Source organism: Lynx rufus, unplaced genomic scaffold (genome assembly GCF_022079265.1).
Source record: "Lynx rufus isolate CCGP_SWC_20201006 ecotype Redwood Valley unplaced genomic scaffold, mLynRuf1.p SCAF_28, whole genome shotgun sequence".
NCBI classification, from domain to species: domain Eukaryota; kingdom Metazoa; phylum Chordata; class Mammalia; order Carnivora; family Felidae; genus Lynx; species Lynx rufus.
The window spans coordinates 5,957,103-5,984,695 of NW_025814843.1; the positions used below are offsets into that span (position 1 = coordinate 5,957,103).

At 58.2% G+C, this 27,593-nt stretch overlaps 2 protein-coding genes across 2 annotated transcripts in view; one reads left to right on the plus strand and one right to left on the minus strand.

Moving 5' to 3' along the window:
• Positions 1-3,291: 3,291 nt before the first annotated feature.
• Positions 3,292-25,321, plus strand: ELAC2 (elaC ribonuclease Z 2). The gene is given in 25 exon segments (XM_047089798.1): positions 3,292-3,557; positions 4,139-4,189; positions 4,316-4,386; positions 5,067-5,131; positions 6,216-6,273; positions 7,443-7,511; positions 8,903-9,010; positions 9,899-9,957; positions 12,957-13,015; positions 13,103-13,175; positions 13,729-13,841; positions 15,442-15,537; positions 16,322-16,448; positions 16,450-16,461; positions 16,543-16,628; positions 18,261-18,379; positions 19,721-19,817; positions 21,364-21,502; positions 21,889-21,927; positions 22,049-22,158; positions 23,093-23,192; positions 23,261-23,381; positions 23,489-23,567; positions 24,102-24,246; positions 24,745-25,321. Coding segments are annotated over 25 exon segments (2,466 nt in total). The 5' UTR covers positions 3,292-3,324; the 3' UTR covers positions 24,982-25,321.
• Positions 25,322-25,807: 486 nt separating this feature from the next.
• The window catches only part of ARHGAP44 (Rho GTPase activating protein 44), an 84,390-nt gene continuing 82,604 nt past the window's right edge, over positions 25,808-27,593 (minus strand). The window contains 1 exon segment of the mRNA XM_047090125.1: positions 25,808-27,247. Within this exon segment, the coding sequence (XP_046946081.1) occupies positions 27,108-27,247 (140 nt within the window). The 3' untranslated portion in view covers positions 25,808-27,107.

Genomic DNA, 27,593 nt, shown 5'->3' on the forward strand with positions numbered 1-27,593 from the left:
GATATAATTGACCTATAATAGTGTGTAACTTTAAGGTGCACAAGATGATGTAAGTATGTATTGCAAAATGGTGATCACCATGTAACTAATACCCATCACCTCGCAGTTATCTGTGTGTCTGTGTGTGGTTCTCAGAATTCTTAAGATCTATTCTCTTAGTAACTTTCAAGTATACAGTATTGTTTTCTTTAAAGTTTATTCATCTATTTTGAGAGACACACAGACCGCGCGAGGAGGGGGAGGGTCAGAGAGAGAGGGAGACAGAATCCCAAGCAGGCTCCGTGCTGCCCGTGCAAAGCCCGAGACGGGGCTTGAACTCATGAAACTGCGAGATCGTGACCTGAGCCGAAACCAAGAGTCGGACGCTTAACTGACTGAGCCACCCCAGAACTTATTCATCTTATAACTGAGTCTGTACCCTTTGACTCCCTTCAGCCATTTCCTTCACTCCCCCAGCTCCTGGTACCCACCAACCTACTGTTTCTCTGAGTTCAATTCTTTCTAGATTCCATCTATGACGGACATCATACGGTAGGTCTTTCTCTGACGTATTACACTTGGCAGAATGCCCTCAAGGTTCACCCATGGTGTTGCAAATCTTTGTTATGACTGATAATGTTTTACATATTATTAATACATATACTATGTATTGTTACATAAATATCTTATATGCAAACACATATGTAAATTATATATATATGAAGATGTAAGATATATACGTATATATATCTCACATTTTCTTTATCCATTCATCCACCAACGGACACCCAAGTTGTCTCCACGTCTTGGCTGTTGTGAATAAGGCTGCAGTGAACATGGGGGTGCAGGTATCTCTTCAAGACGACGATTTCCTTTTCTTTAGACGTGTGCCCCGAAGCGGGATGGCTGGACCCTATGGTTCCATTTTTAATTTTTTAAAGGAACCTCCGTGGGGCGCCTGGGTGGCGCAGTCGGTTAAGCGTCCGACTTCAGCCAGGTCACGATCTCGCGGTCCGGGAGTTCGAGCCCCGCGTCGGGCTCTGGGCTGATGGCTCAGAGCCTGGAGCCTGTTTCCGATTCTGTGTCTCCCTCTCTCTCTGCCCCTCCCCCGTTCATGCTCTGTCTCTCTCTGTCCCAAAAATAAATAAAAAGCGTTGAAAAAAAAAAAATTTAAAGGAACCTCCGTACTGTTTTCCCTCGTAGCTGCACCAATTTAAACCCCCACCGACAGTGCACAAGGGCTCATTTTACTTCACGTCCTCACCAACACTTGTCTTTTTGATAAAAAACCATTCGGACAGGTGTGAGGTGGTGTCTTGTGGATTTGATCTGCATTTTCCTGACAATTAGTGATGTTTGGCACCTTTTCATGTACTTGTTGGCCATTCTAGGTTTTCCTCAGAAAGAAAAATGATTCCTTTGCCCGTTTAAAAAATTTTTTTTATTTGAGAGAGAGCGCATGCTAGCAGGGAAAAGGGGCAGAGAGGGAGGGAGAGAATCCCAAGTGAATTCTGCTAAGGGGCTTGATCCCACCATCCCTGGGATCATGACCTGACCTGAGCCTAATTGAGCCACACCCAGGTGCCCCTTTGCCCATTTTTAAACTGGATTTTTTTTTTTTTTTTTTTTTTTTTTTGCTATTGAATTGCAGGCGTTCTTTAGTCTGGATATTAACCATTTATCAGACACCTGGTTTGCAGATCTTTCCTCTCATTCTGTCTGTTGCCTCTTCATTTTGTTGATCGAGTGTTGTTTCTATTTTGCATGAATTTGGGGGATGGTAGCACCATAATCTTTTCAGAAGTCCAGCCTTCTACAGTAGCAGATCTGCAGTTTTCCTGACCCTCACCAGGAAGGGGACTTCAAGCACAAAATGTATTTTTACACAGTTGTGCCCTAACCTTCCATAGAACCAGCTTCATAATTGCGTGGAGCTCCTGGGTAAATCATCTTGCCCGTTTGAGGGCGCTCCTTGTATCTCTAGTGACTTTAACTGAGCTCTCTCTCAGGGAGAAATCCTCATTAGCTATGCGAGGGAATAGGAAGTCCTTTTACTGCTTTGCAAAGGGCTCGTCCTGGGACACTTACTCCTGCGAAGTCCCCGCCCAGCATCTCTTTAGCCACCTGTCGTTGGTTCCAATATATTTTGCGTGGGTTGAAGTACTCTACTTTTTATTTCTGCTGCCATTAACTGAGTGCCTCTTTTGTGCCGGCGCCACTTAAAGTGCTTTCAATATATTATCAGGCGCTCTAATTATAAAAATCTGGCATAGATTGTTATGCCCAGAATTCGTGATCCCCAAAGACCACTAGGGAGCCGAGTCCGATGCAAAAGCAAAAGAGCCTTTATTCGAGCTAGCTCGAGCTCAATCCCCTACCTGCACCGACGCAGCGGTGAGATACCAGGGATAAAGAGCGAGTTTCAAAAGGACCAAGGTTTTATTGGGGCCTAGGGGCAGTTGGTGAGGTAATGGCTGTGGCCTCAGCCGATTGGCTGGGGAAGGGTCCCAGTCCTGTTAGGCAGGTGAGCTACTCAAGGGGAGGAGGCGTGGTCAAGGTGAAGGACACAGAACAAGATGGAGTTGGCCGGTGTAGGCCCGCCCTTTCACAGATAACTGGAACTACCCCCACCCCACTTTACAGATAAGCAAACTGAGGCTCAGACAGGTCGAGATCACCCCATTAACAAACGAACCAAGACTCTCTTGCTCCAGAACTTGTTCTCTTAACCCCTAATCGATTATTCTTGCTTTTCTTCCCCAAAGATAGTAAAACAATCGTTAGGAGCCTGCATTCATTCATGCGAATCACTGGAAATAAAATTAGCGAGGGCGCCTACGCTAACGCTCTCTAGAACTTATCCCCTCACATTTCATCCTAACAACCACCACAACTAAGAACGAACCAAAGTTCCAAGGGCTGACTCGCCTAGCGGGGCACATCTCGACCCGTGAAAAAAGGGATCAAGCGCCCCGGGCACCCAACGAAAACTCCCAAGAATCGACTCCTATGCCAGGTGGCTTTTTCCGGCTCTGCGCTCCCGGAAGTCCCGCCCCAAGCGAAACAGTTTCCGGAAAGAATCGCCGCAGGGAAAGCCGGAAAGAGATAGGGGGCGGGGCCGTTCGGGGCGCTCTAGTATGCCCCCACTCTATGGCCGTCCCCAATTGACAAGCCGCGAGGGGCAAGGCTCTTCGCTATTGGACGCGTGGCCTCGCGTAGGTGGGCAGTTCGACGCGCGGCGCTCTGATTGGCTGGGCCCGCCACGCGGGGCGGAGGGGCGGGGCGTGGGGGGGCACCAGGAGCTCAGTGACCCGCAGCCTTAGGAGCGCGGGCGGAGGCCGGCGCATGTGGGCTTTTCGCTCGGTGCTGCTGCTGCGGTCCGCGGCCGGGCGCGCCATGTCGCAGGGACCCGCCCGCCGCCAGCGGCCGCCCAAGGACCCGCTGCGGCACCTGCGCACGCGGGAGAAGCGTGGCGCGGCGTGGGAGCCCGGGGGCCCGAACACCGTGTACCTGCAGGTGGTGGCGGCCGGCGGCCGGGACGTGGGCGCGGCGCTCTATGTCTTCTCCGAGTACAACCGGTCAGTGCGCCGCCCCGGAGTCCGGCCGGGCCTAGGCGGCGTCCCCTCGTCGCGCCCCGCCCGCCCTCGGGGCTGCGGTGTCTCCGCGTCACCCGTGGGGAGTTCCGCTGCTGCAGCCGAGCTTGGCCCCTTGGGGGGTGCGGGGGGGTCCCAGATGCCCTACACCCCCACGGCCGTGGGGTTCCCGGGGGGCCCCTGAGAGCTGCACACTTGGGCAGGAGCGTCCTCTTTCCAACCCTTGGGCCCCGAGCCCCCTCGTGGCACACTTTGGCCGCACGACCTCTCGTGTGCCCCGACACCGGGACCTCATGGTTGGCGTGTGGGGTGGTATCAGGTCTGGTGAGGTGATGGGGGAGAGGACCCATCTCGCTCCAGCACCAGCCTGCTACACAGGCCCCCAGTCCCCTGCTCGCCGCTCCTCTAAGGAGGGCTCGTTCCCAAGCAGCATCTTCACGCCAGGAATGCAGCCCAGGAGCGCAACGTGTGTTTTTCTCGAAGCGAACAGTAAAGCATGTAAAACGGTGGCAGAGCTTTTACAGAGTAGCATCTCCTGAATTTCTTGCGTAACGTGTGTCCTGTAGGTATCTCTTCAACTGTGGAGAAGGCGTTCAGCGACTCATGCAGGAGCACAAGTGAGTCCACCGTTTTCTCTTGGGGCGGAGGTGATTGTGGGCCCTGAACGCCGAGGTGACAGACGGGAGTGCTTCTGAAGCAGCACAGAGGGTCCCTGTGTTGCTCAAGTGTTCTGTCTTTCTTAGGTTGAAGGTGGCTCGTTTGGATAACATATTCCTGACCCGAATGCACTGGTGTAATGTGGGGGGGCTGTGTGGTAAGTATATTCTTTCTGAAGTTAGAGGCTGGAGGGAAGTCTGGGATTTTTAGCCTGCCCTGTTCGTTTTTTGTTTGTTCATTTTTGCCCATCTTCTGAGCCCACGGGAGCTGGAGTCTTTTTTCTTTTTTCTTTCTTTTCTTTTTTAATGCTTATTTTTGAGAGAGACAGAACATGAGCAGGGGAAGGGCAGACACACACACACACACAGAATCAGAAGCAGGCTCCAGGCTCCAAGCTGTCAGCACAGAGCCCGACGCAGGGCTGGAACTCAGAAACCCTGAGATCATGACCTGAGCTGAAGTCGGGCCACCCAGGGGCCCCTGCGCGCTGGAATTCTTTTTATGCTCGCCCCGTCAGCTGCAGCATGAAAAGCTGTGACTCAGAAGGACAGATTTTAACACGCATGCCGCTTCCCAAGCGTTACCGTCCACTTCGTTTATCGAGTTGCTGGACTGGAGAAACGTGCCAGTAAACCGGAGGGTGTGGTGGTGATGGTTACAGTCACCTTACACCCCCGGCAGGCGTCACTGCTGCACGTGGCCCTTGATGACTGAAGCCTGAACGAGGACAAGTAGATAAATAGCTAGTTAAGCGAGGAGTGCGCCCCCTGGTGGCAGCTTCCGGGCACGGTGAGGAGACGGCTGACCTTCCTCCCTTCTTTCCTTCTTTCCTTCCAGGAATGATTCTCACCTTAAAGGAAACCGGGCTCCCAAAGTGTGTGCTTTCGGGACCTCCACAGCTGGTGAGTCTCTCCTGACTAGCTGTCAAGGCCAACCCCTCCTTTTTTAACGTGAGTCGCGAGCCGTTTCCGTTTCTGCAAATTCCCCTGTTGCCTTCCGGAGTTAACTGACGGTGGAGTGAACCCTCCGCCTTTCAAGCTAAAGAGGCCGTGTCACCTTGCACAAGTCGCTGTATCTCCTAGAGCCTCAGTTTCTGCCTCTGTCAGATGGCTGTGATGTTCCGTAAAGTTGCGAAGGGTTCCGCGAGGTACGCACGTAAAGCGCTAAGCCAGCTCCTTACGTGTTCGGTAGCAAGTGCGCGCGCACATTTCAGACCCGTTCGTACCTTCCAACGCAGCCCCTTCACACTGCCGAGAAGTGGTGTGCCCATCGTGATTTCCCAGTTCTTAACATGAAAGGCAGGCAGGCAGCCGCCAGGTGCTGTTAATTCTGTCTCCAAAATAGTGCCTCGAATCCATCCATTTGTCTGTCCTCGAGGCCTTCGTGCCGTCTGTCTCCTACCCGTGTTTTCCATGACAGCTTCATACCCGCCACGCGGTGGGGACGCACCCGTAGGCAAGTCACAGCCCGCACAGTGCCGCCCCCGCAGCAGGGCCTGGGAGCCCTGTGGGTCCCGGCTCAGGCCCACCCTTGGCTTCCGTATCCCGGTCCCCACGCTGGGGCTCCGCGGGCCCCTCTTAGCTCTTCCCTGAAGCCCCTTCCCGTCCCAGGGCTTTCCTTCTGAGCCCCCAGAGCCCCGTCGCAAGGACATTTGCTCAGGAGCCTGCCTGACTCTCGGACGGGCCGTACCCCGGCCCCCGCGTCCCACGGGCTTCTTGCAGACCCTCGGCACGGCTGCCACTCCCCGGGGGTTTGTGCTCTGCCTCGGTTCAGTTTTGTCGCCGGATTTTATGTCTCACGAGGCTGGGGAGCACGTCCCCCGCTCACCGCTGAACCCTTGGCTTCTAGCGTAGAGCGGCCACCGCGTGACTCTTTCTGCAAAGGTGGCTCAGAATACTTACTGGGCTTTTACGTTGACTTCTCTGCATACTGCCCGTTGCCGTTTGCGCCGCCGGAACTGCTGCTTTCCTTCTTTCTCTTTTGTAGGAAAAATACCTGGAAGCTATCAAAACATTTTCTGGTCCGCTGAAGGGAATAGACCTGGGTACGTTCCTGCCTCTGACTCGTGATCGGCCATTTCTGTCTTCTGTCTGCCCCAGTCTCTCAAAGGAGAAACCATAAAAATTGGACCCCGTGAAACCTTAAAACCCCGTGCTTCATCAACAGGAGATGAATTTTTTAAATCTTGCCTGTTGCGCTTTTCTGCGCGCCCCCTCCTGCCCCCAGGTAGAGGCTAGAGATGCTACTGGGTCCAGCTGGGCTCTGCTGGGAGGCAGGTGGCCTCCTCCTGGGGCGAGGCGGAGCCCACTATGCCAGCAGGGCCCCCGCCCCCAGGCGGTCCACGTCCCTGGTTTGTTAACACTCCTCTTCAAACATCATTTGTTTTGTTTTTTTTTTTTGAAGCTTATTTATTTTTGAGAGAGAGCGAGAAAGCACGAGCAGGGCAGGGGCAGAGAGAGAGAGAGGGAGACACAGAATCCGAAGCAGGCTCCGGGCTCCGAGCCGTCAGCACAGAGCCTGACTTGGGGCTCTAACTTAACAAACCACGAGATCAGGACCTGAGCCGAAGTCGGACGCCCAGCCCAGCTTCCCCGGGCGCCCCTGATGCTCATCTTCAGCGGAAACACCAACGTCTCATTTCACATCGGATGGTGGTTCTTACAGCTGAGATGATGCATTCCTTTTGGTGTCACGAGGCCGTGTGTTAACATATGCCTTTTAAATTTGAGAATTGTTGGGGCGCCTGGGTGGCTCAGTCGGTTGGGCGGCCGACTTCGGCTCAGGTCACGATCTCGCGGTCCGTGAGTTCGAGCCCCGCGTCGGGCTCTGTGCTGGCAGCTCAGAGCCTGGAGCCTGTTTCAGATTCTGTGTCTCCCTCTCTCTCTGACCCTCCCCCGTTCATGCTCTGTCTCTGTCTCAAAAATAAATAAACGTTAAAAAAAAAATTAATTAAAAAAATAAATTTGAGAATTTTTTTTTTTTAAGCAGGTAGCGAGAATACATTTTTTTCATTGAGTGTAGTATTGGCCGATGAAAATACATTGGTGTTTCTTTCTTAAAATTTGTAATTTACTCAGAAATTCTGGTTGTAGTGTAGCTTCCCAGCAGAATCCCAAGGGAAACCATTTGCTTGTGGTTGGTGATCTGGAAGGCTCTTCCTCCCCCAGTGCCTCCGTCCAGTGCAGTCACTGCCCCGTGGTCTTTTTCATACAGCCGTGCGGCCCCACTCGGCACCCGAATACAAGGATGAGACCATGACAGTTTTCCAGATCCCCATATACAGTGAGTACAAAAGCCCCGTTTCCTGGGAGGAGGGAGGCATGTAGGTCCCGGGCAAGGAAAGGGGCGTGCGAAAATAGAAAATGCTCGAGTACTGGCTTTGTGTGCCTGGTCTTGTGTTCTCGATACGATCAGGAAATTTAGTGGAAGAATTGAGATGGTTCCTGCCCTTCAGGAGTTCACAACCTCACCAGACACACTGGACTCCTAACGATCGTGATTGTACTTTGGGACATCGTAATCTGCCCTGTCAGTTTTGCACGTTTATCGCTTGGGGTTTATTTGCCACGGATGTAAGCACTCCTTTCGTGATGGGATGCTGGAGGGGTTTGCGCTAGGAAGGCGTTGTTTATAAACGCTAATACTAATAGAAGTGTTGTGAGTAGTTCAGAAGGTCCCGTGAACCTTCGCGAGTCCCAGGGTCGGACGACGAGGTTTTGACTTAGAGACCGTCCGCCTGTCAGGCCCCGCCACGTGTGTCTCATCTGTGTCTGGCCAGTCACACCCCGGGCCAGGTTTTGCTGATGGCGAAGAGGACGCAGGGCACTAGGGACGTTCCCTTGACAGCGAGGCCTGCCAGGTGCTCAGGGGACACAGAGGACAGACAGCCCCCCGCAGGGGGCCAGGAAGCCCGGCCCTGGCCTGGACACGCAGCTTGCACGGCCCCTGTGTGTGCGGGAGGGAGGTGGGTGTGTGTCTCGAACAGAGGCAGACATGCTTGGGGCCCAGTGAGACGGCTGGTCGCATCAGAGCCCGCCTTGTCTGGCTCACTCCTGGTCAGATGTCCTCTCTTTCCTGACCCCTGCCGACCCCCCCGGGCCTAATGTGTGTCCCTCTCTATTCCTCCCTTCCTGGCACGCGACCGTTTGCTTTGACGTTAGCTTGTGTGGCCCAAGCTGGCCGGCTGTCCCAGCCCCTAGGGCCGATAAGGAACGTGCACGGGGGGAGCGGGCGGGCTTCTGCGAGACAGCGGCCCAGCCGGCCTCTTAGCACGGCGAGTTGTTTTACTGGCCTGGAGACTTAACTGGCTGCAAAGTCACGGCCCTCCCACGGCGCTGTCACCGTCGGCCTAGGTCTGTTCGCGGAGGGTGGCGCCGGTGCGTGAACCAGCCTGCTGCCTGCCTGCGTTTCAGTCCGCAGACACTGTTGAGTCCCTGCCGTGGTCAGGGCTCTCGGCTGAGCAGACATGGGAAGGGGATCAAAAGGTCCTGCGGCCCAGAGACCCGGGTGGGTGTGGCGCCTGGTCAGAGACCCGGGTGGGGAGGCACCCAGTCACTGTCATAGGAGGCAGGCTGTTTAGTGGGCTCTCCGGTACCGACCCGTGTGCACAGCGGGCTCCTGGCCGTGAGCTCACCTGCGTGGCGTGGGGTCTGATTGTTTTCCATGCCAACCAGGCGAGCAGAAGCGTGGAGAACGCCAGCCGTCTCAGAGTCCAGAAAGACTCAGTCCAGGGCAGTCTTCGGATTCTGGATCCACCGAGAACGAGCAGCATCTTGCAGACGGTAATGCTATTTAAACCCAACAGCATGCGGTCTCGAGGACGCTGGCTTCTTTATCTGCTGCCCCGTCCTGCTGCATTGGAATTGTTTTCGTAAGAAGCCTGTGTGTAAAACGGGCGCTTCTCTGTCAGTGTGGGACTTGGCCCGTGGGCAGAGGGTGAAGGTGGCCGTATGGAGCTCTAGGGCCAGTCCCCGGCCCTGGTTGGGCCCCAAACTGTGTTCCGTGCGCCCGGAGGAGAGCAGGCTCCGGCAGATGGGTTCGTACGCAGCCTCTCGCAGCCTTCGTTAACGCGAGGTGATCTTTCACGAGTGCACGAAGCCCACGGGTCCTATCAGTGAGTGGCTCTGCCCCTTTTCCTCCAGAACGACAGGCTGCTGAGAAAGTGAGTCAGAATCCCAGGAGTAGAGGTGTTGGAGGCGTGGGACCACGGCGGGCGAGGCCGATCGTTCCTCTCTCTGCCCTGGTCGGGCCTGCTGCCCCAGAAGGGCCGGCCTGTGCGCCACCCTGGTGTGGATGGCACAGGTGCATCTTCCCTGCAGGCCTTTTACCTTCGAGCTCGTTCGCGTATTCTTACACTTGTTTATAAAGCACATTACAGTTTGCTTTTTCTTCTCCACGTCTGGGTACACTGTCATTTTTTGAAACGTTTCACCAGACATTTCTAGTTTTTCTGGTGGGCAGTTTGCATTTTCTGTTTGCTCCGATCTCGGCGCCAGTGGGACGACATCCAGGTCTGCCGCAGAAAGGGTACCAGGGTTTTCTTTGACCCTTGTCTCGTACGGTTGTGTCCGTTCCATTTTGCACGAAGCCAGACTTCGGATGACCATCCGCCTGGGAAGCCCGAGAAGGTTCACACCGGCCTTGTTCTGACCACATTCGGTTTTCCTCAGGTGTCGGCCAGAGAAAGCGTGGCAGGGACCCGTCCTTGGTCGTAGCCTTTGTCTGTAAGGTAAGCGCCTCCCCGGTGGGCTTTCAAAAGTGAGCGTGCGTGGTGACCTTCCGTCAGTGCTTGTCCTGTGATTCTGAGGTGGCAGCTCCCGAGTCCCCTGTGCCCAGAAGGAGCACAGACCCCCTGTGTCCCCATCTGCCACCTATAATTTTATGTACTTTCAAACGCCCTTCCGGCAACGGAGCCCTTCCGCCTACACGCTGGTGTGTGTTTGGGAACGGTCAGCCGTCTTGCACTTCAGAAATGTGGCTTTGTGTTCCTGCAAAGGAATCGGGCCTCCGTTCAGACTCCTTCAGCTCTCTTTTAGTTCCGATGGTTTTACCGTAGCTGTTAAACCACTCGAGCTAGACGCATTTTAATGCCGGCGAGCACTCACTGAGGCCTGTGTCTGCAAATCTGAAGTTGGTCCGATTCTGTGAAAATTTTATGACAATAGAGTATTTTAAAAACTTGACTAATGGCCTATTTTTAATAGGGCTTTGCATTAAAGTTTTATTAAGTGTAGCGAACACTTTAATCTGTGGTAAAGCTACATGTGTTGACTTTTTGTGGGCTTTCGTTGGTTTTTGAGAAGTAATGTTGATTTTAAAATAGGTTTGTAATTTTCATCCAAATTATAACACCAATCAGGAAAAACACTTCTGGAAGGTCAGTAGTAATCGTTATCAGTTGCAGGATCATTGATTGTATCACTTCTGTCAACCTTATTGAAATAAATTTTTTTTAATGTTTATTTATTTTTGAGAGACAGAGTGCAAGCAGGGAAGGGGCAGAGGGAGAGGCAGACACAGAATCCGAAGCAGGCTCCAGGCTCCGAGCTGTCAGCACAGAGCCCGATGGTGGGGCTCGAACTCACTGAATGCGAGATCATGACCTGAGCTGAAGTCAGCTGCTTAACGGACTGAGCCACCCAGGCGCCCTGGTCAATTTATTTAAGTAATAGTAGGTTTTATAAGTTAGGTACTATTGTCGATAGGCTTACTACTTGGGTATCTCTGAGTTTTTAGGCAGTAAAATAACTTTTTTTAATGTTTATTTTTGAGAGAGAGCACAAGCAGAGGAGGGGCAGAGAGAGTGGGAGACACAGAATCCGAAGCAGGCTCCAGGCTCTGAGCTGTCAGCACAGAGCCCGATGTGGGGCTCGAACTCCCAAACCGTGAGTTCATGACCTGAGCCGAAGTCGGATGCTGAGCCACCTATGTGCCCCCAATTTTTAAAGTAGGTTTATACGGTAATCTGTAAATTGTATGAGGTCCTTCCCTCCTTTCTCAGTAGAGGCCATGGAGTGTGATGAAGTGTGCCCTGTGTGGTGGGGCCGCCCCCCCACTTGTAAACCTGGCCACTGCTGGGCCGCCGTTCCCGAGGCTGTGGGCTATGGCCCCCCCGGCCCTTGTGTCCCCTCCTTTGTTGTTTGCTGCCCCGTCTGGGCCCTGCTCTCACCCATCAGCCTGTGGGCCCTTATCCCTCCTGGAGCCAATTTGCTGCTTCCCGGCTGAGGCTTTGGACGGCAGCACAGCTGAGCTGGTGCAGGCCGTGGGAGGTCGAAGGCAAGAGGCCCTACGTGTGAGGGCCCGGGACTCCGGCTGTCCTCCGCTAGGAGAGCATGGGCTTCAGACCGCCGTGTGCCAGTGCGGGGCCTCATGGGATTGTGTTCTGCTTCTCCGCTGCCTGCCACACACTCCGTGCCCTCAGGTGGGCACATGTCTTTTGTGGGCTGAAGTCAGCTTGGAGTAGAGGGAGGGGTTTTGCCTGCCTTAGTCTGCCAGTCCCTGTTAAATGTTAGAGACGTAGTTTCCATCCTGAAGCCCATCAGGGTCTGTGGAGGGAAGGTCACGTTTTCACAGACGATGATGTCTGAAGCCGTCATCTGAGCTCATCATCTTTGTGTTACATGCACTAAAGCTGTAATCCTTCATCTAGGGTAATGTTTGCCGAGCTAGAAAATTCTAGAATCCCAGTAAGACTCAAGGATCCAAATTGTAGGCTTTGCCCTCAGAGTTACTTCCCTTTTAAAGATCTAAGGAAGAAAATGAAAACCAAGTAGAACTTCGTAGTCAAAGATTTATTAACTTTTTATGCCGTTTCTGACTTTTTATTATTACATATGAAACATGTAGATCCGTAGAATGAACGTACATGTTTTTTAAGTACAGGAGGGTGACTATCAGGTTTGGGGGCGGGATTTGTTGTTTGTCTTTCCGGCACGGTAAGAGCATGTTGGGCATTTTTCATTACAACTTTTCTCCAGGATGAAAGCAGCTCCCTGTTACGGGTTTGCGAAAACCACAGGGGGAAGATCACTCCCGCGTTAGTGCCTGTCACTGCCCTCACGGTTCTGGGTCCTGTAGGGATTTGTGCGATCATTTCTGTTAGACAAGGTTCTGGTCACGTCCTGTTAGCTATTAAATGGTAAGTATGGGATGATCAGACAGAAAGGTGTTTGTTTCTTCTCAAGGATGCTTGAAGGATACTTCTGATTTGGAAATGGATTGCATTTTACTGATCTGTAACAAGTTAACGTCAGGAAGTAACGTGCTGGGTTTTAAGTCGTTCAGCTTTTAGTCCTAAAGTATTTGAGAATCAGTGACTTCTTCAGGATGTAGCGTGGGATATGGTGTATTTCATTTCAAAGCAATAACCGGACCTGAGTGCTTCATCAAGCGGTAAGAAAGAAACCGAAATTAAAGAGCAAAGCCAGGGGCGCCTGGGCAGCTCAGTGAAGCGTCTGACTTCGGCTCAGGTCATGATCTCGCGGTTCGTGGGTTCGGGCCCCACGTCGGGCTCTGTGCCGACAGCGTGGAGCCTGCTTCGGATCTTCTGTCTCCCTCTGTCTCCGCCCCTCCCCTTCTCACGCTCGCTCTCTCAAAAATAAATTAACATTAAAACACACACACACTAAAAACATAAAACCAGAAAGGTGGTTAAAACCCAAGAAAAGTGGTTAAAGCCGAGCTTCCTCCTCCCTCACTGAGATGACGTCTGCGTTCTGTCTGTGGCAGCTGCACGTGAAGAAAGGAAACTTCCTGGTGCTCAAAGCCAAGGAGCTGGGCCTCCCGGTGTGAGTGCAGCCAGGCGGCCGGGGGTGGGCGGGGGGTCCGTGTCCCCGCAGCGCCCGGCTCACCCGTGGCTGGCCTCCTCTTTTCAGCGGGACGGCTGCCATCGCCCCCATCATCGCTGCTGTCAAGGACGGGAGGAGCGTCACTTACGAGGGCAGGGAGGTGAGACGCCCGTTTCCGTGATGTGTCCGCAGTCCCCGTGGGGGCCCGAACGTGGGACAGCCGTGCTCTGGCCCGGGCCCCGCAGACAGAGCTCACTTTGAGGGAAGCGTGTCCACGCTGGCCACGTTTGGGTGTAAATGCAGAGTGTCTAGTTAGGGTTGGGGGTCCTCCTCTTCATGGGATGGGTGCTCTCCCTTGTCGGACATACGACAGACCCCCTGAGGGTGGGCTTGGGGCACGCGGCCCAAAGGACCGCCACCGTGCTCTTAACCAGGGTGTTTTCTCTGGCGTCTGAGAATGTCAGAACCAACGGCCACAAACCCGAGGGAAGCTTGACTGTCCTGCCCGGCTTCATGGCCACTCTGGGTTTGAAGTGCCCTCTCCAAGTCTGCGTACGTGTAGAGGAGCAGCACGAGTGGGAAGGGGGCGGGCGGTGATCCTCCCGCTGGTCCGTGCGTGTTCCGTAGGGATTCTGTGCGGTTGGCAGTTCCCTGCATGTCTGCTGAGCTGGGGCTCTGCCCTCGGAGAGAGTCATCACCCCGCTGTTTTGCAGATTTTGCCTGAAGAGATCTGTACTCCTCCAGATCCCGGCCTTGCTTTTGTTGTGGTGGAGTGTCCGGACGAAGGATTCATTCGGCCCGTCTGCGAGAACGCCACCTTCAAGAGGTGACGAGGGCCGTCGGGGTGGAGGAGGGCGTCTGCCTGGCCCGTGCTTGCTCCTGGCACGGAGCCGCGTCTGGGAAGCCCGTGCTCCCAGCTCCAAGTGCCGGGGTCAGGCCCCTGCTGGCAGGATTGACCAAGGGACTGCTAGTCGGCGGGCTTTACGGAGTATGCGATTGTGTGAGTGAAATTAGGGAAGACTGAGACCCGGAGCCCTTGCAGACTAGAAGATCAGCGGTTGGCTAGGGTGCTAAGTCTAGGACACGTTCTAGAATTGTTTTCAGCCCTTTTTTTCTTTTTCTAAAGTTTATTTATGTTTGAGAGACATAGTGAGCATGCGCATGAGTAGGGAGGGGCAGAGAGAGGGAGAGAGAATCCCAAGCAGGCTCTGTGCTGTCAGCACGGAGCCCTCTGCCGGGCTCGATGCCATGAGCCTGAGCCGAAATCAAGAGTCAGATGCTTAACTGAGCCACCCAGGCGCCCCTGGACTATTTTTAGCTCATAAATTGTTCACTTGCCTGCACTGATTCTGTTGAGGCAGGTCTGACGTGTGTGAGAGTCTTGGTCAGGGGTCTGTGTTAAGGGATGGAACCTTAGTCTGGGAACACCTTTGTTCTGATATTCCGGTGGCCTGGGCTCCGTTGTCTCCTGTCATGCAAAGATGCGGGACCCGTTTTCAGGTCGGCTGTCATCCCGGGTAGCTTGGCCCCACACGCCCGCGCTTTCCTCTTTCTCCCGTCCTTCGTGGTTTCTTCTGCGTGTATTTCTCCTGCTCCTAATTCTGATTTACGTGTTTCACTCAGTCGTTTTATGGTGCTTATCACAACAGACCTTCTGGGGCAGCTCTGACTCTTTCAGGTTAGTGTGAGAAGCTCTTCCTCAGACCCGCTTTTTCTCCTTGGGCGACTCTGGGTACCCGGCTGGCACAGGCTTTGTGTTTCAGTCATGCCGTGGCGGCAAAGCTACTTGGAGTCCCTGTGAGCTGATTGGCGCGTGCGCTGAGGCAGTGCTGTGAGGTTTAAGCACGCGACCCCGTGCGCTCTGTGTGTGTGTGTGTGTGTGTGTGTGTGTGTTGTCCTTATGTCTGCCTGTGTGCATGCGCGTGCGCGGAAGGGAAGGATAGGTTAAAAATACTGTGTGAATTTTTTTACGGGAACCGGAAGGAAATGCATCAGCATGTTAGAAAGTGACCCTCTCTCTTTGGACGGTGGAATCACAGACCATTGTAACGGCCCATGCCTGTGCCCTGGGTCTACTGGAAGGCGGGCAGTAAGGTAGAGCTGGAGGTGCCGAGATTTATGGGGGGAGCTGCTGTGAAAGATGGGGGGGGCGGAGCAAGAAGAGGCCTGGAGAACCTCTGTCCTGCTCCATAGGTCCGAGCCCCTGTGGCCGGAGGGGACGGGGATTGTCTCCAGCGCCTGCGGGAAGGCCCGGCGGGCAGCCCCCGAGCCAACCAGAGGAGTCAGCTGGCGCCCTCCCTGTGCTCACCCACCGGGAGAGCAAGCCGAGCGCCCCCCCCCCCCCCACGGCTGCACAGGCACCGCGTGCGAACGTTGTGAGCCTGTATCACTGTCCGAAGCAAAACACCACTCTCCCCTCCCCCCAGGTACCAGGGAAATGCCGAGGCCCCCGTGGCGCTGGTGGTTCACATGGCCCCGGAGCGTGTGCTTGCGGACTCCAGGTACCAGCAGTGGATGGAGAGGTAGGACCCTGTGCCGTCTGTCTGTCCTCCCCTCCTTCCCCCGGCAGACACCTGTGCCCCGCGTGGGGAACAGCTGCCACTAGGTGGCGCCGTGCGCACACATCCAGCAGCTAGTGGGGTCCCCGCACACTCCGTGTCCCGGTGAGCACCGCCCACTCTTGATGACCCCGTGGCCGAGTCCTAAAGAAGAGACTGGCCAGTGTAGCACAGCAGCCTCAGGTCACTGGACACCCAGCATGTGACAGGCAGTGTGCTGGTGCCTCGCTATTTCATCCCGTCTGGAGAGGTGGCCATCTGCCCACGCTCGGGACCGGGAGAAGAGGGCGCTCCACGCCGGCCCAGCTCAGCACCAGGCGGGGCCAGACCAGGTGGTGTCGGAGCTAAGCTCTGAGCACAGGGTGACGTGGTGGGGTTCCAGCCCCCCAGCCCCCTGTTCATCCAGGCGCCCCCTCTGCTCCTTCCTGGATAGCCGGTTCGTCGTCACCCTCTGTTCCTGGAGGAGGGCCTGAGCCCTAACACCCGTGGTCTGTTTTCCTTTTATGGTGCCTTTTCTTCTACCCTGAACTCCGTTTTGTTTCCCAGTCCCGACGTAGGCGCCCAACGTCTTAGCTTTCTGGTTTCTTCTGGACTCTTTCCAGTCCGCAGAGAGCACTGGACTCCGAGCAGAGCAGTGCGACTTCCTCTCTCTGAGCCCCTCCACCTACCTACGTGCACTGGTGTCGCTGCCGTCCCCGCAGCGGGGTCCCCCCTGCAGGGCACCGTGAACACGCCGTCTCTGCCTTAGGTTCGGGCCCGCCGCCCAGCACCTGGTCCTGAACGAGAGCTGCTCGTCCGTCCACAATCTCCGCAGCCACAAGATACAGACGCAGCTCAGCCTCATCCACCCCGACATCTTCCCCCCGCTCGCCACCCCCCTGCCGCCAGGTAGTGCCCCACACGGTCCCCCGGCCCGGCCCGGCCCCTCGGCTCGGTTTCTCTCCACGCAGTGGGGTTTGTCTCTTCCAGGAGGAAGTCCCGGCTTCCCGTGTGCCCACCGTCCGGGGCGAGTGCCTCCTCAAGTATCAGCTGCGTCCTCGGAGGGAGTGGCAGAGGTCAGGACGACTCTGAGCTGACGGCAGGGTCTAGAGCGGGAGCGGCAGGCTCTTCTCGTGAAGGGCCAGGTAGTGCATACTGCAGCCTGTGCAGGCCATGTGGCCTGGTCTCGGGCACTGAACTCTGTCCCTGCTGCAGATGAGCCCCGGACGAGCAGTAAATGAACGGGGGCGGCTGCGTCCCAGAGCAAAGTCACCAGGACACGCGGCTCTGGTTTGGGTCGGGGCGGGAGGGCGAGGCCAGCGACGAAGCTTTTGCAAAGTCTTCCCCATGACGACAGGGACACATACGTGTCCCTTGTTTTACATCAGAGAAGTAACGTGTGTTTGATGGAGAAAATTAGTCACCTGTCATCTCGTCCCCGAGATGAGAGAAATTGATGGTTCACATTCTGTTTTTAAATTGGAACAAGCGGGGAATGTATCTTTTGAAAAGTGTGTGTGTGGATCTGTGACCTGACACGTCTTTCTTTTCCTGAGCCATCGCGTGGTCTTTGGTAACCGGATTTCTAATGGCATTGCAGATGGGGTGTTTGTTCATTTTAGACGTTTCTCGTTTTGTGTTGTTCCACTGAGGCATCGAGTGTTTTATAGGCAAGCGTCTGAGGGGAACTCTGTTCCGTCAGGGGGGCTCGCAGGTGTGGGGTTACTGGGTCGGAGGGCACTCGGTGAGCGTTAAGTTGCCGGCAGGAAAGCCTCTACCAGTCCAGCCAGTACCGTGGGAAGTGCCTCCCGCCCACACATCTCTCACGTCCAAGTGAATCCCGAGCGAGTTGAAGCTTCCCGTCCACTGTGCTGTGACTGCACGCTGTGTGCTCTTGTGACGAGTGCTCGGGCTTTTTACAGACCGTGCGGTCTTCAGATTTCGGAGCCTGCTGTCAGCCTCTGCACACAAGGCTCATAAAGCTGAGCCCAGCCGGTACCCAGATGCGCCTCATGCCCACGCACGGTGCAAGTCCCGGGCCTCCCGGGTCGGATTCTGGGGAGCCGGGCCCGGCCTCCCTGCGCGAGCGCCCGGTCGGGGTGGGGAGCCGCTGACGGAGGCTTGCCTGTCAGCGTGGCGGGACCGGGGCCTCGCGAGAAACGCATCAGTCAAGGCCTGCGTTTCCACAGGGTTCTTGGGCCCTGAGGACTTGTTACCACGCGAGCCATTGCTCGTGGGCTGTGCGTGTCCACCAGGGCCGTCTGCTCCTCTCCCCTCCCTTCCTCTGGCTCCCAAGGGACGTCAGGCAACGTCTGGAGATGTTTTTTGTGGTTACAGCCCGGGAGGGCCTGGGGGCTGCCAGTGGCTTCGAGTGGGTGGAGGTCGGGGTGGCGCGCAGGACCCTGCCCCGAATGTCAGTCGTGTCGGGTTCGTGAGACTTTGAGCTGAGATGTCGTGAGGGGCTGAAACTATTCAGAACTTGCTCTGAGACCACCCCCCCCCCCCCCCACCCCCCGACTAGGCTGAGAAGGAAGCGTCCACACGGCAGGAGGACAGGACCGCCCGGGGTCTCAGGCACTTGGCCTTCACTCTTGATGTGAAGGACATTCTGCGGGTCGCGTCCATAAGTCAATTCCAGACATCCACTTGGGTGTCTGCTTGAGGCCGTGCCCGGGCCGGTCGCCTGAGAGACGCTTTTCTCCCTGCAGGGATGCGGTTATTAACTGCAATCCTGAGGAGTTCATCGCCGAGGCCCTGGAGCTCCCCAACTTCCAGGAAAGTGTGCAGGAATATCGGAAGGCTGTGCGGGACGGCCCGACCCCCGCAGGTGAGCGGAAGACCCCAGAACAGCCTTCCTCTGCTGGCCGCTGGTGTTTTCGGAGCGCTAAGCAGGAGGTCGGCAGGCACCCTCTGACCTGGGCTAGCGACGTCACGCGTGTTCTCTGAGAACACCGGTGCCCGTGCCTGCCGCCTGCCCTCCCGCCAAGACCAGGTGCATCAGAGTGTTTGGTGATGGCACCCGGCCATTCTTTACAAGGCACGTGGCTGTGTGCGCCGGGCCTGGGAGCTCCCGCCGGCCTCCGGAAAGAGCTCTGAACCCTGGCCGAGCCGACTCGGGATCCGGTCCTGGCTTTGCTGAGGATCCACAAGAGATTTGGCCACGACGCCCGCCTTGCTGGGTGACACTCGCCATTGTGCCGTCAGCAAGAGCAGTGGGGGGGAGCTTGGTGACCTTTGCTGCAGGAGCTGGTTTTTCTAGGGTGCTTTTCAGCTAATGATAGAAGCGGAGAACGCTGGTCCAGAAAGCGGGTGGGCGTTCGTGGGGCCAGATGGCCTTCCACCCAACTGCAGTTTCTGAGGTTTTTGTTTTTGTTTATCTTGGAGAAAGAGCACGAGTGTGCTCTTGGGAGGGGCAGAGAGAAAGGGAGACAGAGGACCCGAAGCGGGCCCTGCGCTGACAGCAGAGGGCCTGATGTGGGGCTCGATCCCATGAACCACAACATCACGACCTCAGCCGGAGTCGGATGCTTGACCCACCGAGCCACACAGGCACCCCACCCCCGGCTACAGTTTCTGCATGGAAGTTCGCCTGGGCGGGTATAGGGGCTCCTGTCCCCAGAAGCAGCCTTCCCGTCTGCTTTGGGTTTGTGATTGCATTTCTGGTTTGCGTGTGAAAGATGCACCCAGATCAGGCTCCTGGCCGTGCACGTGGAGCTGGTCAGGCTGGCTGACAAGGGGCCTCGGCTTCGGAACCATCAAGTCTCTCTAGACTCTTGTTCTGGCTCCGCCTCCTCTGGAGAGAGCCTGCGTGCGGTGCGTCCCCTCTGAGCCTGCTTGTGTCCCCTGTAAAGCTCTTGGTGGGAAGAGCTGGATGCCAGGCAGAACCCGCCCCTTGAGGTAAACGATTCACAGCGTAAAGGCCCCTTCCTTTCGTAAAGGACCAGGAGCACTTCTTTCCAAGGAAGGGCCGTGGGATTTATTTGCCCTTCCTCCCAGACAGCTACTGACGCCCAAACAGCCAGTGGAGGGGGGCCTCGCCTCCTGAGGCCCTGCCAGGTGGGATCCGCAGCCCCTCCTGGGAAGCGAGACTTGACGCCCCTCGTGGCTGAGTGCCGGCTCACTTTGGACCCACAGAAATGGGCTCTTTCTCGTGTGTGTGTTTCCATAGAGAATGGAAGCCAGTATCCAGAAATCGTCTTCCTCGGGACGGGGTCTGCCATCCCGATGAAGATTCGGAACGTCAGCGCCACGCTTGTCAACATAAGGTACTGCGTTCCTGGAGCCCCCTCCCCCCCGTGCGCCGGGCACCGCCCGGACTTCCCAAACAGAACCCCTGCCCCGCCGCCCGGCCCAGGGGCAGATGGGGCGTCCTCTCGGCCAGAGTGCCGGGGAGAGGAGTCGTGGGCACTGATGCGTCTCGCGATTAACCTCAGTAGCTGGCGCTTCCGCGACTCACCGGGCTTTGTCCCCTGCGCTGTTGATGAAAATAGCCGGCCCCGCCGTCTGCCGTGCGCTTTGCTGAGAAACCATCTCGCCGAGTTTTCACGTTAACCCTATGAAGCAATGCCCACCGTTGCCTTGATCGGTAAACCAACGCTCAGAGAGGCTACTAGTTCCCACCGCCGGTCGCGGCAGCTCCGGAGTGTGAGGCGGTGTCTTCATCGCTGCGCCGTGCTGTCCCCGAGCTGGTGACTGCTGGTGCGTGGAGCGGCCGCGGGGCTGGTGCGCCCGTCTCGTGCTCGGCCCCCGGACTCGGTTCTCTTGGGTCGGGCCGGCGTCCTCGCCCGCAGAGAGGTTAACCCGGGCGCCGGGCCGTGTTCGCCGTGCGTCTGCAGATGCGTCCGTGGAGGAAGTCAGACTGTGAGGGGCCGGGCCCGCTTTGAGACCGTGCGTGCTCGTCTCGGACGCCAGCCGCGTCCAGTGCGCACGGCACGTACGAGGCGCGCCCTGACATCAAGCGTGCGCGCATCTGGGACGGACTCCGTAGGACCCCGGAAGAGCAGTCAGGCGGCCAGGCCTCCCTCTGGGGGCTGAGAGGCTCCGTGGAAGGGGCTTCTCCCGAACCCTCCCCCTCCTCCCCCCAGTGGCACTCAGCCTGACTCGTCCGGAGGCGCTTCCGCAACGCGGTCCCTGCCCAGAAGGTCACGTGTCTGTGTGTCTGGGGCTTCTCCCCGGAGCCCGGCCACAGCGCCCCCTGCCGGACGGCCCCTCCTGGAGGAGGACGAAGGCCTGCGGGAGACTGGCCTCTCCCCGCGGGGCAGAGGCTGAGACGGGCTTCGGGATGGAAGCACCCGGGGCCCGACTCCGCGAGCGGCTCCGCGGCAGTAGCGGGGCCTCCGGCGGTCACCCCCCTGTGCCGGCGGTCATTACCTGTCCTGCCCCTGCCGGGCAGGGGGCGGCCCGGGCTGAGGAGGCCAGGACTGCTCGACCGGAAGCACAGCGGGCGGCTGCCCCGCGTGCGCACCCGTGCCCGTCGCTGGTGCGGCCGCGGGGGCCGTTGCCGGGTTCAGCTCCGATAACCCGAGGGGCCTCCTTGCGAGTAGATGCTTTTGTCCTCCCGTTTCACAAGCCGGGCGCCAGCATCCGCGTGGCCCTGGGTACTGTGTGTGTTCAGGGGTTTCCGTGGCCGCCTCTGTGCGATGAGCTCTGGGGTCCGGAGTTGCCGTGGCATTGGGCTCGGCCTCTCAGCGCACGAGAGGTGTGGGAAGGCGTGGGAGGGACGCAGCCGCTCGCCCCGCCTCTTCCGGACGTGGGAGCCCTGCGGGCCCCAGGGGCCTTTCCCAGCCACGTGACCGTCACCCTCGTCCACAGCCCCGACAGGTCCCTCCTCCTGGACTGTGGCGAAGGCACGTTCGGGCAGCTGTGCCGTCACTACGGAGACGAGGTGGACAGGGTCCTGGGCACCCTCGCCGCTGTGTTCGTGTCCCACCTGCACGCGGATCACCACACGGTGAGCGGCGGGGGGGACCCCGGTGGAGGGACCCCGGCGGAGGGCAGGCGCCGCTCTGGCCTGCGCTACCCCTCTTCCTTTCCTGCTGTGCCCAGATGTGCCCAGGGGCTTGGCTCTTCTCTCGCTGGTGCGGTCGCTCCGCTCGGTGCACTGCCTTGGACAAGGTCCCGCTGTCAGCCTTCACCCGGCTTGCCTGCCCTGAGGGGCCCTCCCAGGGCCAGTGGGGACCCCAGACCCCTGCCCTGTCCCTGGTCACACGCTGCCCACGGATTGTGGCTGATAGGGAGGTGGGAGCGGCTGCAAGAGCAGGACGCCAGAAGCCAGACGAGGCGTGGCGGAGGGGACTCCGGACCTGGCTGACGCGTGTCCCCTTCTCCCCCCTGCAGGGCTTGCTAAATATTCTGCTTCAGAGGGAGCGAGCCCTGGTAAGTGCCGCGCGCACTTTTATTGTCCTTTGAGTTTGGTTGGCTCACCCCTCGGCCACATCTCCTGTCACCCTGAGCTCCCGTCCCTGACTTGGCGCTCCCTCGGGTGTCCTTGCCTCAGGCATCTCTGGGAAGGCCGTGTCACCCTCTGCCCGTGGTCGCCCCGACCCAGCTCAGGGCTTGGCTCCAGCAGTACCACCACCAGTGCCAGCGGATCCTGCACCACGTCAGGTGAGCGTCGGCACCTGCCGCCTTCGGCCGCGGCCCTCGCGAGACGCCGGGACCCCGCAGCCTTCCCCGGGACTGGGCCCCCGGCGGCGGGCGACGGGGTAGGGATGCTTTGACTCCAGGACAGGAACCGTCGACGGTTCCCGTGCTGCATCTCAGCCCAGCCCTCTTTTCGGTTCTGCTCTAGTTCCTAGCTTTCCGCCCGCACTTCTCCGTGAAAGCGGCCCAGGGCCCGGCGCCCGAGCAGGGGCCGACAGACCCACAGGCGACCCGGGGAGGGAGTCCCTGTGCCTGGGGTCGGTCCCCTCACTGTAGCCTCCGGCGGCCCTCCTCCGAGGCCTCGGGGCTTGGTTTGGCTCTTTTTAAATGACAACTCTCTTCCCTTAGTTACTGATTTAAATACTTTCTTTACGATAACGCTTTTGGGGCTTTCTAGCCAGACACTTGTACTTTGAATCACGTTAACATAACATAAGGTAACACCCAGGGGCACCTGGGTGGCCCAGTCGGTTGAGTGACCGGCTCTTGATTTCTGCTCAGGTCATGATCTCCCTGTTCGTGAGACTAAGCTATGATTCGGGATCTGTGCTGACAGTGGTAGCCCGCTTGGGATTGTCTCTCTCTCTCTCTCTCTGCCCCTCCCCCACTTGCCCTCCCTTTCTCTCTCAAAATAATTTTTTTTTAATGTTTTTATTTATTTTTGAGGCAGAGACGGAGCATGAGCAGGGGAGGGGCAGAGAGAGAGGGAGACACAGAATCTGAAGCAGGCTCAGCCCAACACATGGCTTGAACCCACAAACTGCGAGATCATGACCTGAGCCGAAGTCTGACGCTCAACCGACTGAGCCACCCAGGCGCCCCCTCTCTCAAAATAATTTAAAAAACCCATGACATTTGTTTTTTCACGCTTGCGTTAAACTCTTCTGTCTTCTCCCAGCCTGATTCCTGCCAAATGCCTTCAGAAAGGGGCAGAGGTGCCCAGCCCTGAGGTTGAAAGGCTGATTGGTTCGCTGCTGCACGCGTGTGATCTGGGAGAGGTAAGGGGGCGCCCGCAGGCGGGAGGGTGACGGGGGCACAGCCGGAGGCCGCTCAGCCGCTCCTTCAGTTTCAGACCTGCCTGGTCCGGCACTGCAAGCATGCTTTCGGCTGCGCGCTGGTCCACACGTCCGGCTGGAAGCTGGTCTATTCGGGTGACACCATGCCCTGTGAGGCTCTGGTCCAGATGGGTGAGTGGAGGCGAGTGTGGGCAGGGGAACAGATGGCGGTGTGGACCCCGGACCCAGCGTTTCTCAGGCAGAGGGCTCTGCTCCAGTGTCTGCTGCTTCCTCTCTAGGGAAGGACGCCACCCTCCTGATACATGAGGCCACGCTGGAGGACGGCTTGGAGGAGGAGGCCGTGGAAAAGACGCACAGGTAGGGGAGACTGATGAGCCGCTCCCTTCTCCCCGGGGGCACTCGGAGCCACCTCGCGTCAGCCCCGAAGGGAACGACTGTGCTCTCCAGGGACCGTGACACGGGGCCAGCTGGCTTCCCACTAGGCCGTGGGGGCTTCTGCCCTCATTTCTGCAGCGCCGTCTGGGCAGGGCGCTGGCCGGGGTGGGGATCGAGTATTGCGCGTATGGTGGCAGAAACGGAAGCCACAGCAGGGAGCTGCCCGGGGAAGTGCAGGCCCGCCTGGGTCGCGGGCTGTTGCTGTGACAAGAGTGTGTACCCCAAGCGAGAAGCCCCCTGCCCGTTCGCTGCCCTCAGGACGGGCGCCCTGACGCTAGCCCAGGCCTGGGCTCCGTTTGGGGGCGTGTGCGAAGAATCCAGCCGTCAGGAAGAGTTTGGAGGCAGTAGGGGCACTGACGGAGGAGCCCCCCCCCCCCCCCCAGCCTTCCCGGGGCCTGTGTGCGACGGGGTCTCCCTCCACTGGGCGCCGGCCTCACGTGCGTCCTCTGTCGGCAGCACCACGTCTCAGGCGATCGGCGTGGGTGTGCGGATGAACGCGGGCTTCACCATGCTCACCCACTTCAGCCAGCGCTACGCCAAGGTCCCCCTCTTCAGCCCCGGCTTCAACGAGAAAGTGGGGATCGCCTTTGACCACATGAAGGTCTGTGCATGTGGGTCTTGCACGGGGGGGCTCCGGGTAGGAGGGGGGTCTGTCCATCCTCCCGCCGTGGCCCGCCCCGGCAGGATGGCAAGGCCGACCTTCTCCGGGGCCTTCGGGCCGGACCGGGGTCTCTGGCCGCTGGAGTCGCTGAGGAGTCAGGCCGGGCCGTCCCCACGGCCGTGTCGTCTGCGCCTCGGCACTTGCTGGGGAGTCGGTGTTCTCTCTCGTCAACTGGCCAGGAGGCCAGCCTGGGGCCTCCGGTCCCTCTGAGTGAGGACGGACAGCCTCGCCTTTCCTGACCCCCGTGCGGTTTTGCTCCTTTGGCCACGAGAGGGTTGTCCGTGCCCCTTTCCCTAGAGGGCTTCCTCCTCCCGCGGCCTTGTCCTCCTCCGGCTGGTAGGAAGGCGGGTGGGGGGCGAGCCGGCACCTGCTGCGGCAGAGGGCTCCCTCGGCGCAGCTGACCCTGACGCACGTCCTTGTTCTCCGCTCCCCTCCCAGGTCTGCTTCGGGGACTCCGCCACGGTCTCCAAGCTGATCGCCCCGCTCCAGGCCCTGTTTGCCGGCGACATCGAGGAGATGGAGGGGCGCAGGGAGAAGCGGGGGGTGCGGCTGGCCCGGGCGGCCCTCCTCTCTGGGGAGCAGGTGGGCGGCCCCGAGGACGGGGCGCCCCAGCAGAAACGGGCCCTCCCGGAGCAGCCGCAGAGCCCTCAGAGTAAGAAGGTCAGGGCCCAGTGAAGGCCCAGAGCGACCCCGGACTCGGGAGGCTGGCATCCTCCGCGCGGTGGCCCCGGGTCTGCTCCCCTGGGCGGCCCTCGGCGGGGCCCAGCCCTGCCTTGGGACGTGAGGCTGCCGGATGGAAAAACGGACAGGTGGAATTCGGTACAAGCCAATTTTTAAGGAAGTCACGAAAAACGGCGTGCCCATGCCTGCCGCAGCCAATGCGTTCTCTCTGCACACCCGAGGCGAGCCGTGTCCCAGGAACGCCGCGTCATGGATGTGAGTGTCCGAGTGCCCGAGACTCCAGAAATACCACTTCCAAAGACAGAACCCAGTAAAGATGCCGCGTGGAACCTAAGTGCTTTGCTTCGTCCTCTTAACACTGCTGAGCAGGAGTCTCCCCGCCCTGCACCCAGGGAGACCTGGAAGTCAGCTCCGATGACGGCGAGGACCTCCGGAGCCTGTCCCTAGGGAGTGGCCACCCCTCTGTGCCCTGGATTTTGACAGAAGTCAAGCCATGCTGGCTCAGGAAGACGCGGGTCCTCCCACTGTTCGGGGGAGACCCCCCCCCCCCTCACCACCCTGGAGTCATGAGAAATCCGACGCCGAGTTGGCTCTCCTGCCCTCCTTGTGGGATTTAACAACGCTGAGGTTAGTGCTTGGAAACCGAGGGAATTTTCAGGGATGAGTCTGGTATTTATTTGTGTCTTCTCCCTCCCAGGAGAACACACAGATTTGAAAGTGAAACCAAGGATGTAGCCTTGCCCAGCCCTGGTCTCAGGTTTCCTCCCGAGGAGGAATGTTCCCGGCAAGTTGATCGTCAAAACAAGAAGATAGGCCACGCTCAGGGATAATAAATCTATTTTAATAACATTACTTTTGACAACTATTTGTACATGTATTTAAAGGTAACTTTCAACCCCTGGGCTCCGTTACAAATTGGGTACTGAACCGTCCTCGCCAGAAGTGAGCAAAGCTGTTTGTTAGCATCAAAAGTGGCAAAATCCCCACCAGCGGGGAGGGGGGGGGGAATAAGCATTTGAATTTCTCCTTGTACACCTATACATGGGTTTAGTTTGGCTCAAATTCAACAAATATAGATTTCATATATACAAACATTATATCATGTATAGGTAGATCGCATCGATTTTAAACGGATAAAATCGGAACTTTTGAGTTGCATGCAAGACCCGATGCCGTCTCACTCCCTTAATACCCAAGTGTGACTGGGCTTCCCGTGTCCTCCGGCCCCGCCCCACTGCTGAGCGCAGCCCGCGGGGCCCAGGCCCCTGCCTCCTGCCCCGTGTCGCCGAGGGCCACCTTTCCTTCCTGCGTGCTGCTCGGGTTCGCGCGATTATTGCTGTTCCCTGCGGCCTCCGGGAAGGAGAGGCGACCTGCCGTGGGGGGGGGGGGGGGGGGGGGGGGATGGGGGTAGTTACTGTCGGCGGAGGTTTCTGCGGGGCCGGGGCGCCAACCTCCGCCGTCCAGGCGCCCTCAAGATCAGATTAGAAATTCAGAAGTATAAAACGAGAAGGTAGTGACGGGAGCTTTCGGTCACACGGTAGGGAAAAGCAAAACCCTTAGGAAGGGAAGCAGATTTTGTGTTAAGCCATTGACTTTAAAGCCCACGCGTCAGGGCGGCCGCAGGTTGTACACCGGCTGCCTCCCCCACCCCCCCGACTTGCGCTGCGGGCGCCCGTCGCTGCCACGACTTCTGGATCCCAGAGCCAGTCTGCTGTGGCGGGGGGGGGGGGTGTCCCCTGTAGTCACCGAGGTGACGGGAGGACGCCCCCTGAGCTGTCAGAACCTGGGAGGGCAACCGCGGGTGGCACCAGGCACCCCAACCCTCCCCGCACCCCCAGCCTGCAGCTTCAAACGACCTTTCTGACGCGCAAGCCCTGGGGGTGGGGGGGGAGAGGCTGAAAGTGGATCAAAATAGGCACAAAGTCAAAAGGCAAAGATCAAACAAAAGGCCAAAGTCACCACCCCGGGGAACAAACGAACTCTGCACCTACTCCGGCCACGCAGGCCGGAGGGGACAGTTTGGCGCACGACTCCAGCCTCGCTGGCAGTGACCGCACGGCCGCTCGCTCGGCGAGCCCAGGGGGCGCTCCAGGGTGGGTGGTGGGCGGGGCCTGCGCGGGTCAGAGGGCGGTGCTCTCAGACTCCTCCTCCGAGTCTCTCTTCTCCGTCACCGAGTGTCGCCGCGCGTGCTCCAGGGGGCTCAGGCGGAGCGGCGGCCCGAGCTCTACGTGGATGGAGGGGATGTCAAAGTGGACGAGATCTGCAAGGTGGCAGAGAGAGGGGCGGCTGAGGGGCTGGCGGGGGCCTCCCGCCCACCGCAGGGTCGGGGTGGGCCTGGGTTGCTCTGCTCCTTCCCCCGGAGCCTGTGGGAGCGGAGCACCCCGACCCCTTCCGAAACCCATCCCGCGGGGGCGGGGGGGGCGGTTCACGGAGGAGCCCCCGCAGCTCCCGGGCCGCGCCCCGCTGACGCCCTCCAGCTCCGTTCTCCGAGGGGAGGTGGCTTTCGGGGCGGGGCTCAGGGACCTCAGGCTGTGGGGACAGACCACCCCCACCCCCCCCCCCCCGGCGGCCCCAGGACCGCTGCTCACCTCCCGGTACGTCCTTAC